The sequence below is a fragment of the Triplophysa dalaica genome, chromosome 9 (genome assembly GCF_015846415.1).
Source record: "Triplophysa dalaica isolate WHDGS20190420 chromosome 9, ASM1584641v1, whole genome shotgun sequence".
NCBI classification, from domain to species: Eukaryota; Metazoa; Chordata; class Actinopteri; order Cypriniformes; family Nemacheilidae; genus Triplophysa; species Triplophysa dalaica.
The window spans coordinates 11,142,820-11,158,867 of record NC_079550.1 but is presented as its reverse complement, the minus strand read 5'-3'; the positions used below and the strand labels follow the sequence as shown (position 1 = coordinate 11,158,867).

General features: G+C 39.3%; 1 protein-coding gene across 5 annotated transcripts in view; it reads right to left on the bottom strand.

The window, feature by feature from the left end:
• Positions 1–12,397: 12,397 nt before the first annotated feature.
• The window catches only part of cadm1b (cell adhesion molecule 1b), a 162,379-nt gene continuing 158,728 nt past the window's right edge, over positions 12,398–16,048 (bottom strand). For all 5 annotated transcript variants that reach the window (XM_056757758.1, XM_056757757.1, XM_056757759.1 and 2 more), the window contains one exon: positions 12,398–15,287. In XM_056757758.1, coding sequence (XP_056613736.1) covers positions 15,169–15,287 — 119 coding nt within the window. In that variant the 3' untranslated portion in view covers positions 12,398–15,168. The remainder of the gene's footprint in view (positions 15,288–16,048) is intronic.

Below are 16,048 nucleotides of genomic sequence, written 5' to 3'. Positions count from 1 at the left end.
TTATGTGTAACTGTGCTTACATCGTCATTTTTTGTTTCTTGACATCGTATGGACGGCGGCAATAACATAAACAAACGTTATGTGGCCCAAACTTATCCATTATTGATGCTTTGTAGAGGTCTACCAGAAGTTGAGTAGTTTTAATTTAATTTAATACAATGACTATAAAAATAAAATATTCATATTAATTACAATTAATCAATAACCAAACACAGACCAGAAATGAACTTTGGGCCAGGTGCGTGTGAACTATGAACTACACTGTGTGTTTATACTGTAGACACCTGCAGCACTGAACAGCAGAGGGCACTATTGAAGTAGTGAAGACTTACTGTAATGATGCTCCAGCATTGATGTTTCCTCGTGTGAACTAATATGAAGGCAGATCAAAGGTTTCAAAGCCCTGGGTTTCTGATGCAATACAATTATTATTCCAGCAAGATTGCTTTTTTGTACATTGTCCAATGTATTAGGAGTTTAGGATACAGAAGTGCCAGAACTGGTGATGATGCATATACTTAAACATCTTATTTTGAATGCATGCGTCTCAAAAATGTGAATTTTGTCACTGTAATAGATAATCATGAGGCTTAAATATACTTTATACAATATTTTTTCTACTGTGGTAGTTGGTGCCGCAGAAGTCTCAGTTGTTTACATTTTTCAAATATCTTTTTATTATGTGTTCAGCTTTTTGGGTGGACCATCCCTTTAAGGTAATGTGTCTGGCTGCGTATGTGAAGCGTTAACCAGTAAGGCATTGCCATGCACAATCGTATTAGTTTTTTCGAAAGCCTCAAATCTTCAATTACGTATGATAAAATATTTTGGCTTTTGCATTCTAACCTATTTCGCTCCTAGCTACGATATACAAATGAATTTCTAAAGCAACAGTTAACCTAAAATGGACAAAAAAAAGGGCGTTCTTGAAATCTAATCTTTACATTCAATGTGCACTTCCATCCAGAAACCGGCTAGCTGCATTTTTGATGCTTCTGAAGGCTGCAGCCAAATAATTCATAGGAGTCTGAAATTAAATAAAGCAGATCTCAAGCAGTAAAGTGTGGAACTCATAATACAATTAAACAAACGTTGTTTTGATGCTGGTTTGACCAGCTTAAACCAGCACATAACCATCTTATACCAGCACATAACCATCTTAAACCAGCACTAACCGGCATCAAAACATCCCAAACCAACATATTCTGTTTTTTCTACAGGGTGAGCGAAATTGTATCATGAAATCGGTGGACTATTCACATGACTGTTTGCGTTTGAGCAAGTGGTACTTATACCAACCACAAACACACAATTTGTGACGGTAACTCATTAAGACGTTGCTTTCTGTGTAATTTTCAGCCTAAACTGGTTATGTTGCATGGGCTGAAATACCACCACGTTACATTGTTTGTGCGTCAAAGTGGCGAGGTGGCTGTAAAAATGATGATTTTTAGAATATGCCGTGTTAAACTAAAAGAATTGCTATACGAGCGCAACCAACAGCTGCAGAAATCTGCTTTGTGAGAAGATTTAGAGCCAACAACAGATGCTTAGACTATTGAATCTACTGGCATACCCACACACCCTGTGTGCTGGAGCAATGTGTGCAGGTATAACCAGTCTGGGCATACTGGGTTCACAACACTTTATCAATTACACAGAGAAATGTCTTAAAGGTACAGTCACATACTGATGCAAATAAAGATCAAAGTTGCCTTTGGGTGGCATGCTTCAGCTTGCACATGATCTTATACAGTAAGTCTATACAGTATAGAGTGTGTATTACTTCCTGTAGCAGTATGAGCCCAGCTTGTATTCATTTGGCACCACAATCTAAACATAAATGAATGGGGCACAGTGCTAGCCACCTCTCATGCTGTCATGTCTGTCCATTAAAGCAAACCTTTCTTCCATTTTCATGAGGCTTTTTGGAGGGTTTCAGTAGCCATGTGGCCCTCTGTCCATTAACATTGATCAACTTGATCAAACGCGGCTTTCAAAAATCGTGGTCAGCAGGGTAGGATTGCTGACAGGACACATAGGGCCCGGACTTCTCATGGAGTTTTTTATTTTGTTATTTTAAGCTTGACAGCTTCTGGTCACTACAATATAGTGCCCTTGTATGGCAAATGCAGCATAACAATTCTTCATTCATTCATCTTTTTGTGTTCCACAGGAAAAATAACAGCATACAGGATTGGAACAAGACGAGCGTGAGTAAATTCAATTCAAAACCAACATTGCTAGTGCACAGTTTACAGTACTTAAAATGTAGTTCATGTGTTCAACAGGGGATACAGAAGGATTTTTTAATATCCATCTATTCTCACATTGGCTCAGTATGACAAATTGTCCACCATTTCTAATATTTCTTGGTGCCATAATGGTGATGGGATGCAAATTGGTCTCAAAAAGACATGACAGCACCTTTATACTGTGAAAAGTGTTTGGCTTGGTCTGTGTAAGATGACAGCTGATGACTATTACTTGGCATAATTCTGCTCGACAATTTCTCCATAATGTCGTTTAGACGAATACATGACACTCCTGTACTTATTTGAAAGCAAAGAAAACTGAAATAAGATCACCTCACGTCTGCTCTGGGGAGGAAATAAAATCACAATCATTAGATTATAAATCTAAATTGAGAATCATTTACATTTGATGCATTGATGCATTAAATGCATAAAACTGTGCAACTTACATGTTGGAATAATTGTTTATATTGTTTTTGGCTTATGTTGTTCGATAATTCCGACTGTCGGCAAAATGATCACATTTGCTTAGTCGAGAAATCTGCATGGAAACTGAATTTTAATTGGGCTTATCTCTGATCAATGTCTTGCCCTACTGAATTTACATGCAACCAGCCTGAATCTTGTTTACTTTACATCAACTTTACGTTATATCATAAAGGATCTCATTATGCATTCCTAATGATCAAAACGAAAAATAAGACAACCCAATGATTTAAAAGTTGTTTTCTCCTCTGCCAATATCATTTAAAGAAATTTGAGCATTAACAAGGTTGTTTGGGAAAGACATGTCATGTTAAAGACTCTGGGGAAATAAATGGCGTCGCTTGAAGTGTTGATGGTTTTGTAATGCTTCAGGTCACGGTTATCACAGACTTGCTCTATTGAGAGCTGAATGTGGAAGTGGCATCCGTCCTTGTGTGTTCAGTGTTGTGTTGGCACTGCTTGCTAAAGTTTCTTTGGTAAATCTTTGAAACTTGGGTTTCATCATCTTAACTGGCTAATTCTGTAAGCAAACAAAGGGTTTTGTGTCTACGCCTTAGCTAATACCAAACTCCAAAAGACCAATCAACCAAAATATCACACATTCGAGAGAGGCAAACAATTTATTAGGATAGGTATTAGTTGTGTGGTTCTTTGTGAAATTTCATTGTTTTCTGTGGTGACGCATTCATAGTTCTTAAAGGGATAGATCACCTCAAAATGAGAATTCTGTCATCATTAACTCACCCTCTTGTCTTTTCAAACCTGTATGACTTTCTTTCTTCTGCAGAACACAAACGAAGAGATTATGAAGAATGTTGGCACCCATTGACTTGCATTGGTTTTGTGTCCATACAATAGAAATGAATGGGTGCCGGCGCTGTTTATTGACCAACTTTCTTTAAAATATCTTGTTTTGTGTTCTCCTGAAGAAAGAAAGTCATACGGGTTTGAAAGCAGTATTTGATTGGATGAAATTTGTGTAGTGCGAGATGAGTCATCAACATTTTTGGGTCTGTTTTCCAAAAAGAGAAGCATGGAGAGACTGCGAGTCGACTGTACAGTAGGTTAATTCACTCAAATCTGAATTCAATCCTATTCAGACAGCTTACCCAAACCTTGATTTTCTGGATCAGACAGATGTTGTGTTTGATTGGAGGTGGATCTAAACTATGGACTAAAAACATATGTGTAGTTTTACAACTACATCAGCTAAAGAGCCCTGTCAACGCTGGGCAGGTGAGAACAACACGTACCTCGAACCTGAGGCAAAAACCATGCAAATACATTCTATTTCTATGAAGGCCGATAAAAGAGCACTCAAAATGATTATCCATTTACCTGAAATAACACAGTTATCAAAAGACAAGCGTCAGTGCCCTCGGGTTCAAATAGTCCTTTTATTAATATGCCCTCGAGCATCCGAGCCAGCATTGATGGACAGTTAAAAAGACAAAGCCTCACCTATGCCCTTAGCTGCTGATCTGTCATTAACGTTAAATGCAGCTATTAGAGAGCAGAATAGAAGTCATCTAACATGAGCAGGCCAACATTTGGCCATCATCGCTGAATCTCTCGAAAGCACAATGATGCACGGTACTAAAAAATACAAAATGTACAAAGCGAGGTCTTGAAAGAAGTTCAGATGTGCCGGTTGAGGGCTGAACACACACACACGCACATTTCTCCCTGATTATACGTGTGAGATTGTACCTCTGGCTTTGGCATCTGCATGCTGATGGCTTGATTATCTATGACGAGCGCTGGAATAACTCTGCTGCAAATGTGGAGGTCTGATTTGTCTTGACACCAGTAGTAAAAATCTATCAAGAGAAATGGATTTAAGTTGCCAACCTCTGAAAGCTATTCATCTGCATTGTTTATGGAGTTTATGATAATACACAGCGCAGGGAAGAGCAGACTTGAATATTTATAATTCTGTGCCGCTGTCCATTTAGCCAGATGTCCACTAATATCTGTGTATGCCAGGGTTGAGGCTCTGCCTGCCAAGAAGTTGTGGCATAATGGATAAATTATGGCCATTTCTACCAGAGATTTAGAATATTTCTAACATTTAGCCCTCAAACAGAAATGTGTGCTGATTGTTGCTGATATAATTGTCTGGACAACAACAACAATTTGAATGAAGGCACTGGTCTGACCTTCAGTGTAGTTCAGTTCACAATGGTTTTATATACTTAGTCAGCATAAAATGATAATGTGTCATTGTAAATCATATACTGTATTACATGATAGATTTTGAGATGCAGTATTTCAATTTTTTGACTATAATACTAATAATAATCGTTTTAAATGAGGGTATTTATTTCTTTTATTACTTTACACAAAAAATAAGTCTGTATTAAATATATCAAGGTTATGTTTTTAAAGAAGGCTTGATATATTACAATGTTTACAGAATGATTTTATGCAGAAAACACTAGTCACAAAATAAAGACTTTATTTGCCTTTTCACGGACAGGGTCATTTTATGTGCCCATGTGCCAAAGTTTTTAAGATGGAATTATGTTCCTAAATAATAATATTATTAATAATACTTATACTTTTAATAAATATTCCTTCACTTATAAATCACTATTTGAGTCATGAAGTGAATGTTGCTTTGTGGTTTGTTACCAGTATATTTTCCAAATCCTTTTAAAGGGAAAGTTCACCCAAAAATGAAAATTCTGTCAGCATTTACTTACCCTCAAGTTGTTCCAAAACTGTGTAAATTTCGTTGTTCTGCTTAACACAAAAGAAGATATTTGAAAGAAACGTTTGTAACCAAGCAGATCTGGGGCACTATAGACTTGGAAAGGGAAAATAATACTATGGTTGTTAATGGTGCCCCAGAACTGTTTAGTTTCTCACATTTTCAACACTGTCTATGAAAAACATAGAAAATTTCAGCGTTCACTTTCTTAACATTATAACAAAGAATTGCATAATTCTGTTGATATACTCTTATAGAAATTCTTAAAATTACAACATAGTGAACAGAACTGCAAAAATCAAGCCTATTACCATGGCCTAGGTAGCAGTATTAATAAACAATCACCATACAGCAGAAAGCACTCGGTTTTTGTTTCCCCAATGAGAATAATACAAAAAAATAACATGTCTGTTTCTGAAGTCCCGCTGCAGCCAACAGATTACAAAACGGACTCGCATGGTACGGCCGACATCTATCTAAGCAAGCCACTCGGGGCTAAAGCGTTTTATTTTCCTGTCCTGTGATTGTCCGCAGGAAGAGGTGATGTGCAGTGAGAAATGGAGAGAAATAAGATGGCCGAAGCGGTAATCACTGTTCACTCAGCTATAGAGAAGCAATAGATGCTTCAGTAACAAGTGTTCGGAGCTCAATCTTTGATGTCAGATCAAGGACAGTTTCTGTCATGATGGCTCGAGATAAACCAAAGCTCTTGGGGGTAAAACAGCAGTGCACATGCAAATGGGTTACAATGTACAAGACCTAAATCCAGATTCCCTCGAGAACATTAAATATCCTAAAGCACTTATTGTTAATTGGCAGAATGTCATACTTGTCTATTGAATGTCAATTACTTTTAGTATTTTTAAATCATTGATTGACTGGTGACAAAAATCTGAACGTCACTGTCGCTAAGACATCGGTGGAGAGTTTGTTTCTTTTCTTTTTAGTTGGTTTAGAGACTCTAGATAATCTTATTATACGGACCGGGAAAAACTTACTGCAGGGGAGCTCGGGGCTAGTTGTCACTCTTAACTCCAGTGATTATTTCTCAAGTTGTTTTCCAAACACAGGTCAGAAGTTCTGCATAGGCAGTTACACGTACTGTACTTGGCAGCAAAAAGGCTATCAGAGACTTTTCTACCATTATGCTCAAGAAAAAGATACAGTTCACTTCGCGGAGTCTGATTCAGAGCAACCTTACTGACCACATATAAAAGGTGTACATTTCCGGAAATGGTGACCTGCTGTAAACATCGTTTATTGCAGCTAAACTTGAACAATAAGAGACACAATTTTAAACCCCACAATTATAAAAGATGTTGTGATTAGTATTGTATTATATTACTAAAGTAATTGAATTAGAAGCTTTAAACAAGAAACCTGTAAAAACCATGGAAACAATTATTTACACAGGTGTTTGTATATTTAAAAATTCTTTCATCATTTCCTCACCCTCTTGTCATTTCAAACCCGTATGATTTTCTTTCTTCTGCAAAACACAAAAGAAGATATTTCAAAGAATGTTGGTAACCGAAAATTAAAGGAATGTCCGGTATGAAAGGAAGCCAGAGTGCAGCATTCATTTACCTTTTGTTCTTCAGAGTCTTCGCTCATTACTACGAACAAAACGAATTCAACGAATTCTTCTTCTACATTGCCGGATCTACGACGTAGAGCAGCGGATCGTCCCTACCTGCAGCGACCTTCGCCTGGACTATTTGCCGGTTCCGGAGGTGTTTGAGAGTTTTTTTTTTTAAAGTTCCTTTTCAGGACTGAGCATTCTCCAGCGCGGCATGTCCCGCTGTTCTCTTGGGTGCGGTACTCTCATGGAGGAGGGGGATGGACACGATAGCTGCGTCGAGTGTCTGGGCGTCCAGCACACTAAGGCAGCTTTAGTTGACACATCTTGCCCGCACTGCGGGCAGATGGTCATACAGAAGTTGCGGTCACGGGTGGCTGTCTTCCTACGGGAACCAGCCACCATTTCGTTGCTACCCGGGCCGTGACGTAGGTGGCTAAGGCCCCGATGCCCGCCAGTGTTAGCAGCGTTAGTGATGTGGGGACCTCTGCGAACGTAAACCCGCCAGCCAAGTGCTCACGGGCTGATCGCACCCCGATTCTCTCTTCTGAACGTTCCCCAACCGGCGGTGGCATACCGTCCGGATCCTCTGGCACGCACTCGGAAACGATGCATGACGTAGATGACGCTCGCAGCATCGGAGGGAGACTGGCATCCGACTCGGACAAATCCGAGGAGGCAGAAGTGATGTCGGCCATGCTAACAGGGGGATACGTGGTTCCTGGGATGGGAGCGCGGTGCAAACCCCATTTTTTTCCTGGAGGTGCCATGCCATTTTTTTCCCGGAGGTGCATGAGGAGCTGTGTAAAACTTGGAGCGCTCCACTCACGGCCCGCTCCAGTCAAACCAGCTCCGGCTCCCTCACTTCCCTCGATGGTGGGGCAGCCAAAGGCTACGTCGAGATCCCCACCCTTCCTCCTTAGGCCGGGACACCATATGAACTATCACAGATAGCTCTAACCGGACCTAGTGCTACCGGACGTTTGTAACATCCCCCCCGTGGGCTATTCCGTCCGATGTTTCCTCATGAAATGGTTCCCACTCCTGGTAACCCATGATCTTCCCCAGGTGGACCTACACCTCGTGGTTAACTACTCAGCCCGCACGTACCATGCGTTCTCCTCCAAGGACGTGACCATACCTATGTCCACCGTATTTCTCACCACGGGTAGGAGGTGGCCTCTGCAGCGCATTCCCTAATTAAGAAGTTGCGCTTACCCGGTGTAAACCCGAGCCGGATGTCCTCTCGCCAGTAGAGAGCTAAAGCCTCCGTCCATGAAGGTTACCGGTCAGGGCTGTACCCATCTTTCTCCAAGAAAGCTCTGGAACCCCCCGACCACCACACTGGATGGTTACAGTTTTGTGAAAGCCTCGTGCTGACACGCCCAGGCCTGTTACCGTCGCTTCACTAGAGATTGTGACGCGATACAGTGTTGTGGCGTTTTTCCATAGGTAACCCCATCTGGCGTTCTCGACACAATGTCGAGAGACTGACAGAAAGGGAATGTCTTGGTTACGTCTGTAACCTCAGTTTCCTGATGGAGGGAACGAGACGTTGTGTCCCTTATGCCACAAACACGTATCGTATTCTGCTGCAGTCATGAGAAGCTCTCAGGCTCTTCAGAACAAGAGGTAAATGAATGCTGCACGCCGGCTTCCTTCTATACCGGATATCCGGGGACGGAGCCCGGCATGCAAATTTCATTCGCCAAATTTCATTGGCCTCTTCTATAGTAGTCATTGAGTTGATTGGTTCTCAAGGGCGAACCCCATCTGTCGTTCTCAACACAACGTCTCGTTGCCTCCATCAGGGAACTGAGGTTACAGACGTAACCAAGACGTTCTGTTACCAACATTCTTCATTATATCTTCTTTTATGATCTACGGGAGCAAGAATGTCATGTGGGTTTAAAATGACAAGAGGGTGAGTAAATGATGACAGAAATTTCATTTTCAGGTGAACTATCACTTAAGAGGATTTAACCCGTTTTATTTATTTCTATATTCTTCAGAAAGAGCTCATTTTCCATTCCATTCCATTTTCTACCGCTTATCCGAACTACCTCGGGTCACGGGGAGCCTGCGCCTATCTCAGGAGTCATCGGGCATCAAGGCAGGATACACCCTGGATGGAGTGCCAACCCATCGCAGGGCAGACACACTCACTCATTCACTCATTCACTCACGCACTCACACCCTACGGACAATTTTTCCAGAGATGCCAATCAACCTACCATGCATGTCTTTGGACCAGGGGAGGAAACCGGAGTACCCGGAGGAAACCCCCGAGGCACGGGGAGAAAATGCAAACTCCACACACACACAAGTCGGAAGCGGGAATCGAACCCCCAACCCTGGAGGTGTGAGGCGAACGTACTAACCACTAAGCCACCGTGCCCCCCATCAGAGCTCATTTTATACAAGTTTATTAAAAAGATTGTCAAATAAAACCCATTAATTCAAAAACAACAGAAACTGCACCAATAGACAAAAAAAGTGTCAACGGAGCAGCAATGAAAATGCATCGACACATTGAGACAATGCTATCTTTACTGCATATAAAAATCAAGTATAGGATACTTCATTACAAACCGTATTCAAGCTAAAAACTAATTAGACTTTAACAATACAAAATAAGATGGATTAAAGATAGTTCATTCGAGTGCTGTATGATGTGACTCTGCCAGTTAAAAAGTTTCACACAATAGTGGAGTAGATTGTCAATCTTTAGATAATAAATTGCAGAAAACCTCTTTAGCCATAGCTGTTTGTGCAGCCACACATTTACTTGGCTTTACGCCGGATTGAATCACAAGCAGTCGGTAAAGATCGGTTACAAGCTTTTCAATAAAATCAATTCCACATTCTATCAAAACTAACGCTCTTTCAAAGGAACAGGCTGATGATAAACTGCACAGTCAAACATGACATTTACAGCTTTGAAATATTGCCTTGTATCTGAAACATAAAACATGCCAGGAGGGACTTCGTCCGAACGTGATGTACTGTATGAGACTTGCACTTTGCATTTGTTAATGTCATGTCGGCCATTTATCAAAGATGATTTTTGGTATCTCTCTCCAGTTTTTTGACGTTCAGCCGGTTCAGAAAAACTCACCGGGGACGTCGCCTCACATGCACGTAAAGGTGTTATTTCGCGTGACCCCACACATCAATAATATTTTGAGAAGTTCACTTTCTCTAGATATTATGTGGTTCCCCACAAACAGAGATGAATCACTTTTTAAACTTTTTGTGCTGCTTCATATTGCCACTGTGCTGTTGTAGGCCGCCTCTCCCATTGACAGCAGGCAGCAGCCATGGGAAAGATCAAGCTCCAGACACACAGCCAGTGACAGCGATGAAGATATTTATTTTCTGTCTGCTTCGTCTCAGAATGTGGGTCAGGAACGATGCTGTAGCACACCCCCAGCTAAGCTGACTGCTGAGTTTCTCACACTGTTAAAAGTAAACATTAACCCTCGGTGCCCAAACAGGGGAGGATGTTTCACTCCTCTGTTACAGCTTGGTGTGACTTTTGTCAATTTACATAACAGGATGGATAAACTTGAAAGGTAACGGAATTGAAAACTGTTAAATTTTCAAATCATAATGCATTTACAGTAGCCTATAATGAAAGTCTGTGGGAAAGTATTGTACCGGACCAAATGTCACTGAATAATACAGTAATGTAGACTCTAATGGTCTCAAATGAAAATGTTGTTTTTTTGCCTGAAAATAATCCTGAATTAAGTGTATACATATTAGTGATAGGCCTACCAGGAAAATATTTCCCACAGCTTTAGAAACATTTATGGTAAAATGTGTGTTTAGAGCTGATCTACACAGCCTAACTCTGCCTTAGAATTAATGACGAGTCAGTCACCATCCCAAATGCATGAACTTACAAACAGCACCTGGGAAACATATAGGCCTAAATAACCCCAGCACTTGTTCTCATGCGTGTCTTTACCTTTTCATTAGGCAGACATTCACCCATTTAAAAAATCCAATGATGATTAAGTTCCATGTGAGAATACTGAAATTAATAGTGATTTACACTTCATTTCGCAATAAGCTTGTTCATCGCATCATTCAGATATAGAGTCAATTTGTTCTTTAAGGTCTGGCTTTTTAAAGCAGGTTTTATCCAGCAGGAAAAATGATTAATCTTTCTGTAGCTCAGTGGTAAGATCATGGCGCCAGCAATGCATGGGTTCGATCCCAGACCCAGACCTGCCTGAAACGCCTCGTGTAACCACAGCCCCACCAATGTACGTCTTTTCGTGGTATGACTTGACTAAGACCACCCAAATGTATACGCAAGTAAGGTATGCATACTTGTAAATCTCATTGTTTCGTCACCGCCGCAGCCATGTTGTGGATACGCTGTGTGTTTTGTTGCAAAAAGAAAGCCTCTTTGTTTGTCCTTCCAAAGATGATACAACTTCTACAACGAATGGTTAAATTATATTTACATTACTGTTTCAGAAAAGTACAATCGGAATATTCAAGTGTGTGCAAAGCAGTTTTACAGATGATTGCTTTATGCCGGCTGTGGACAAAAGCTTTGGTTAAAACCAATTATTTCAACCAATTCCAACCATTACAACTTTGCGAGGACAGTCTGGTGCTTCAGATTCGTAGCCTGTTAGTATATTTTCATTGTTAAAGACTTTGATATGGACTGACACGAATTGAGTTTGTCGTGTGTTTGTGATATGCAAATGTCAAGTGAGTGGCTCATCAAATAAAGCAAAGGCCTCAAGACTGAAAAGTTGAGGGTTTGACTCCCGTTAGACACGTGTGATGCTTGTATATATAAAGTGTACGATGTGATTTCTTGCTCTGCTGTTTTTTAGACTCGCTAAGTTTCTAACAGAATAAGTCTTTAGGGAGTTTTTAGGGTCAGCGGTTTGAATCCGGTTTTCGGCATGTTCCGTTGTTTTGTGTAAATTGTGTGCTTTGAGTTTGTTTAACCTATTCTTGTTCTTTTCATGCGTGTTCTCTTTTTTGCTTTCGTTGCTCTGCGCTGTGCTTGCGGCGCCTTGGGGGGCTTGGCCCCGTATTGCTGCTTGCAGCTATATTTGTAATTAAATTTGGCACTGAACTTCACAACATATGTTTACAGCATTGCCAAACCACGAATCTTGATAAAATGTGCTATCAGGTAATTCATCCTCCATATGACAAATGGGAGTGTTTAAACCACGATTCGAAGCTGATATCCACCGTTTCTAAATAAAGCATCTCAAATCTTGTTTCTCGGTCTGTGGACAGCACTAATTATCGCCTATACAGGGAAATATAATTTCCAGTGAACGTATAAAACAGACTTCAAGTGTTGTTTGAACATTAATATCTCTTTATTAAGACAGTACTGCTTCATTTCTGTAAAAATGTATTTTTATGGTCAAATACAAAGTGTTATCGGGAAAATGTAAATACTTTTAAATACACAGGAATACAAACTACATAGATGAGACAAACTATTCAACAGAAAACATACGCAAACAAGGAAGGATGCATGATATACAAGTTGTCCAAAAATGAGTTCAAATAAACCTGTAGTTTGCTGCGACATATCTTTAAAAAGTAATATAAACATTTACACAGTGCACAGCATTTAAAGAACAGATAAAACATGTAGAATGGAAAATGCTCTACTCTGTGTTATTTGATAATAAGTTCGTTGGGGAATTTTGCATTCTACCTGAGATGCAAAACAACATAAAACCAAAGACCTGAGATGACCTACACTGAAAGTGATGTTTTTTTTTAGATGTGGGCAGTTTTAGATTAGTAACTACTAAAAGAATGATATTAATGGTGTTATGGCTGCATGGGTTGATATAAGCAATATATAATAACCCATATTGCTTCTTGTGGAGATCTTTTGGACAAAACACCACTAAAAATTTAATGTCAATATTGAATGATTGTTTGAATGTAGCCCTCAATTCCTTATTTGAAATGTTTAAAGGTTAAAAATTTGTTTTATGTCTAAAATATGTCAAACTAGTAATATGATAAATTTGTATTGTTATTTTTGTTCCTTATATGCTTGGCATGTTAGTTAGGGGCATACAGTAAAAATATTCTAATTTGTTTTTAAAGGATACTCCACCCAAAAATAAAAATTAATTCTGTCATAAATGACTCGCCCCCAAATTGTTCCAAATCTGTGTAAATGTCTTTGTTCCGTTAAACAAAACAAAAATTTGGGAGAATGTTAGCAACTGACATTTCTGTCATTGACAGTCATTGAGAACCACAATAGGAAAATGTAATGTTTAATTATTTTATTTTATGTTGGAGACATTTTTTATGGGGGGGGGGTGGAGTATCCCTTTGAGGCAAATTACAGACTTTAACTACATGTCTGAGTTGATGGTGTTGTCATTTTACCTTTTATTTCCATTACACTCTAAATCAATATGTAGGTTTTGTTTTCAAAACGTTTTAAAATAAATCTACTGCTGCTGTATAAAACCACAAAATTCTGTACAACACACAATCACAATCAGAACAAAAGTTTCTTTCTGTATAACCAAATGTAAAGAAAGGCATTAGCTAGCCTTGCACGAATATACCATAATCAATAAGCATTTTCAAATCCAAACAATGGTCAGATAATCTCTGTAATAACACTAAAGAAAAGAAAAACAAACAAAAAAGTAGCACTCCATAATACACAAATTCATGTAAACGCTATGACCAAACAATGTGCTGTCACAAGAATTTTACATTTTTAACCATAATCTCACCACAACTTCAAAATATCCCTATACATCCTCAATATAATCACAAACAATGTGTATCTGTATTCTCTAGGGTGGTGTGTGAAGGCCCAAGATAAGAAAAACAATGTCTGGTGTGACAAATAGTGTCATAAATCAACCAACTCTACAATAATGTAATCATTTCTAATAAATTCTATATATTTTTTAATACATTGACAGAACATAATAGGCATCCGTGCATTCTCCCCAATACAAACGCACACATAAATCGCCAGTAAAACGGTGTTTAACTTGCACACATTTATAAACTATTACGTTATTGTAGAGTTATTACATTCAGCCAGACATCTACAAATAAGCTACATTGAAGAAATGAAGAATAAAAGCTCTGCTGACCAAACTGTGTGGGAGGGCTACATACAATAAGTATGGCTTACAACATACAGAACAGGCTTGTCCTATTTCGTTTAGAATTGTTGATACTATGAAAAGCGCACAGAAGCACTAAACCACCGACCTCAACCTCAGACTGAGAACAGGCTAAATATGAAAACTATTTTACACACTATTTTACTTCTATGGGTACTTCTTTTCGACAACTTTCTCATACGGCTTAACCAGGAGCCATTGAGCTGTTTGCTTGGCATTGGTTTTTAACGTCCAGGTGTAATTGAGAATAAATTTGAAGGGTAATGGGGCAGGTAGGGACGATGCAAAACAACTCAGAATGAGTTTAAACACAAACCGATTAGAATCACATACAGTATATTTAATAAAAAATGCAATGGCACAATAATGCCTCAGAATGCTTTGTAGCTATCTCGGTCACAAAAGAAGGTTTTTAACATTTCTAACTCATTTTTCAGGGACTAAGAAGAATAACAGGCAATAAATCACTCGGAACCTATCCACGTCAACAACCCGAGCCTTCGTTCTCTAGCTTACATTTAAACTTTGTGTGTGGCTTCTTTCAGACCTGCAGACAGAACAGCGTGAGCGCTTTAAAATGTACTGATGCGCTGGCAATTAAAACAAAAAAGAACGGATTGTGGGTTTGGACCATTCGCGAGACGGTATGAAGCTCGTGGGTGTCCTGATAAAAGTGGGTACTTCAGTAACAACAGAACAAGGCACAACATTTTTAGTAAATGTTTAAACTGAACAAAACCGGCCCCAGCAGGAGGTGTCGGATGGTGAAGCGGTCTAAAATTGAGCTCTCCCAGTGCTCAGCCATCCCACACCCCGTCCGCAGTGATGGCAGGACCTTCATTGTCGTCTCATCAGCTGCGCAGGTGTGAATCCAGCCTGATTGAATCCCACAACCCCCCACCTCCCAACCCAGCAGTCCACAGTTTGCTGTTCAGCACAGGAAGCTAGCAGGTCCAGTCTGAGTTATATGTAGTATTCCTTTTTGTCATCTGAGTTGTTGTGCCCACCCTCTGCGTTGATGATGGCGGTGTCGGCATCTGCTGCGTCGTCCGCTCCTTTGGCTTCGTGGGTGAAATAGGTGCCTTAAAATAGAGGTGAGAGACAGAAAATCTAAAATATTATTACTCTTCAAACTGTTTATAGTTTCTTATACCCTGAATGTAATTCTTAACTTTGTTTGTTATTTGTAAAATAGAGAAGTTCACCTTAAATGAGAATCCGGTTACATTTCTATTTTAATAAAATTTTGGCCACTTCAGGATTCAGCTTTTCTATTAAAGTGAATGGTGACTAAGACTCAAGCTCAAAGATGACAAAAAAAATGCACTGAATATAGCTGATTATTTAGTAAATATCCACTTTCCACGTTTTTCTAGTTCCTGGCATTCAAGAAAGATGTACCGATGTCTGATTCATGAATGAATGATTTGTTCTTTGACAAAGCTGTCGTAAGACATCAAAGACTTGGGCCACTTGTCAACCCCAGTCATTATTCACTTATATGAAAAACAATGTCTGTGTGCTACAGAAGAAAGTCGAACAGGTTTTGAGTGACATTGGGGTGAGTACATGATGAAATTTAGATCTTTGAAAACAAAGGAAACCCTGTCCACCATTAAAGGAATGGTCATAAAGCTACAGCTGCAGAAAAAATAAAATCAGTTTTCTGATTTTAAAATGTACTATTTATAGGTACTGTATGTGTTTGGGTAAAATAATGATTTTTATTTCATTCTGTGAACTACTCAAAAAAATTCTACCAAATTACAAATAAAATTATTGTTTCTATTTGCATTTATTTGCACAAAATGAAAACTGGAGAAATAGGTCAAAATAACAGAAA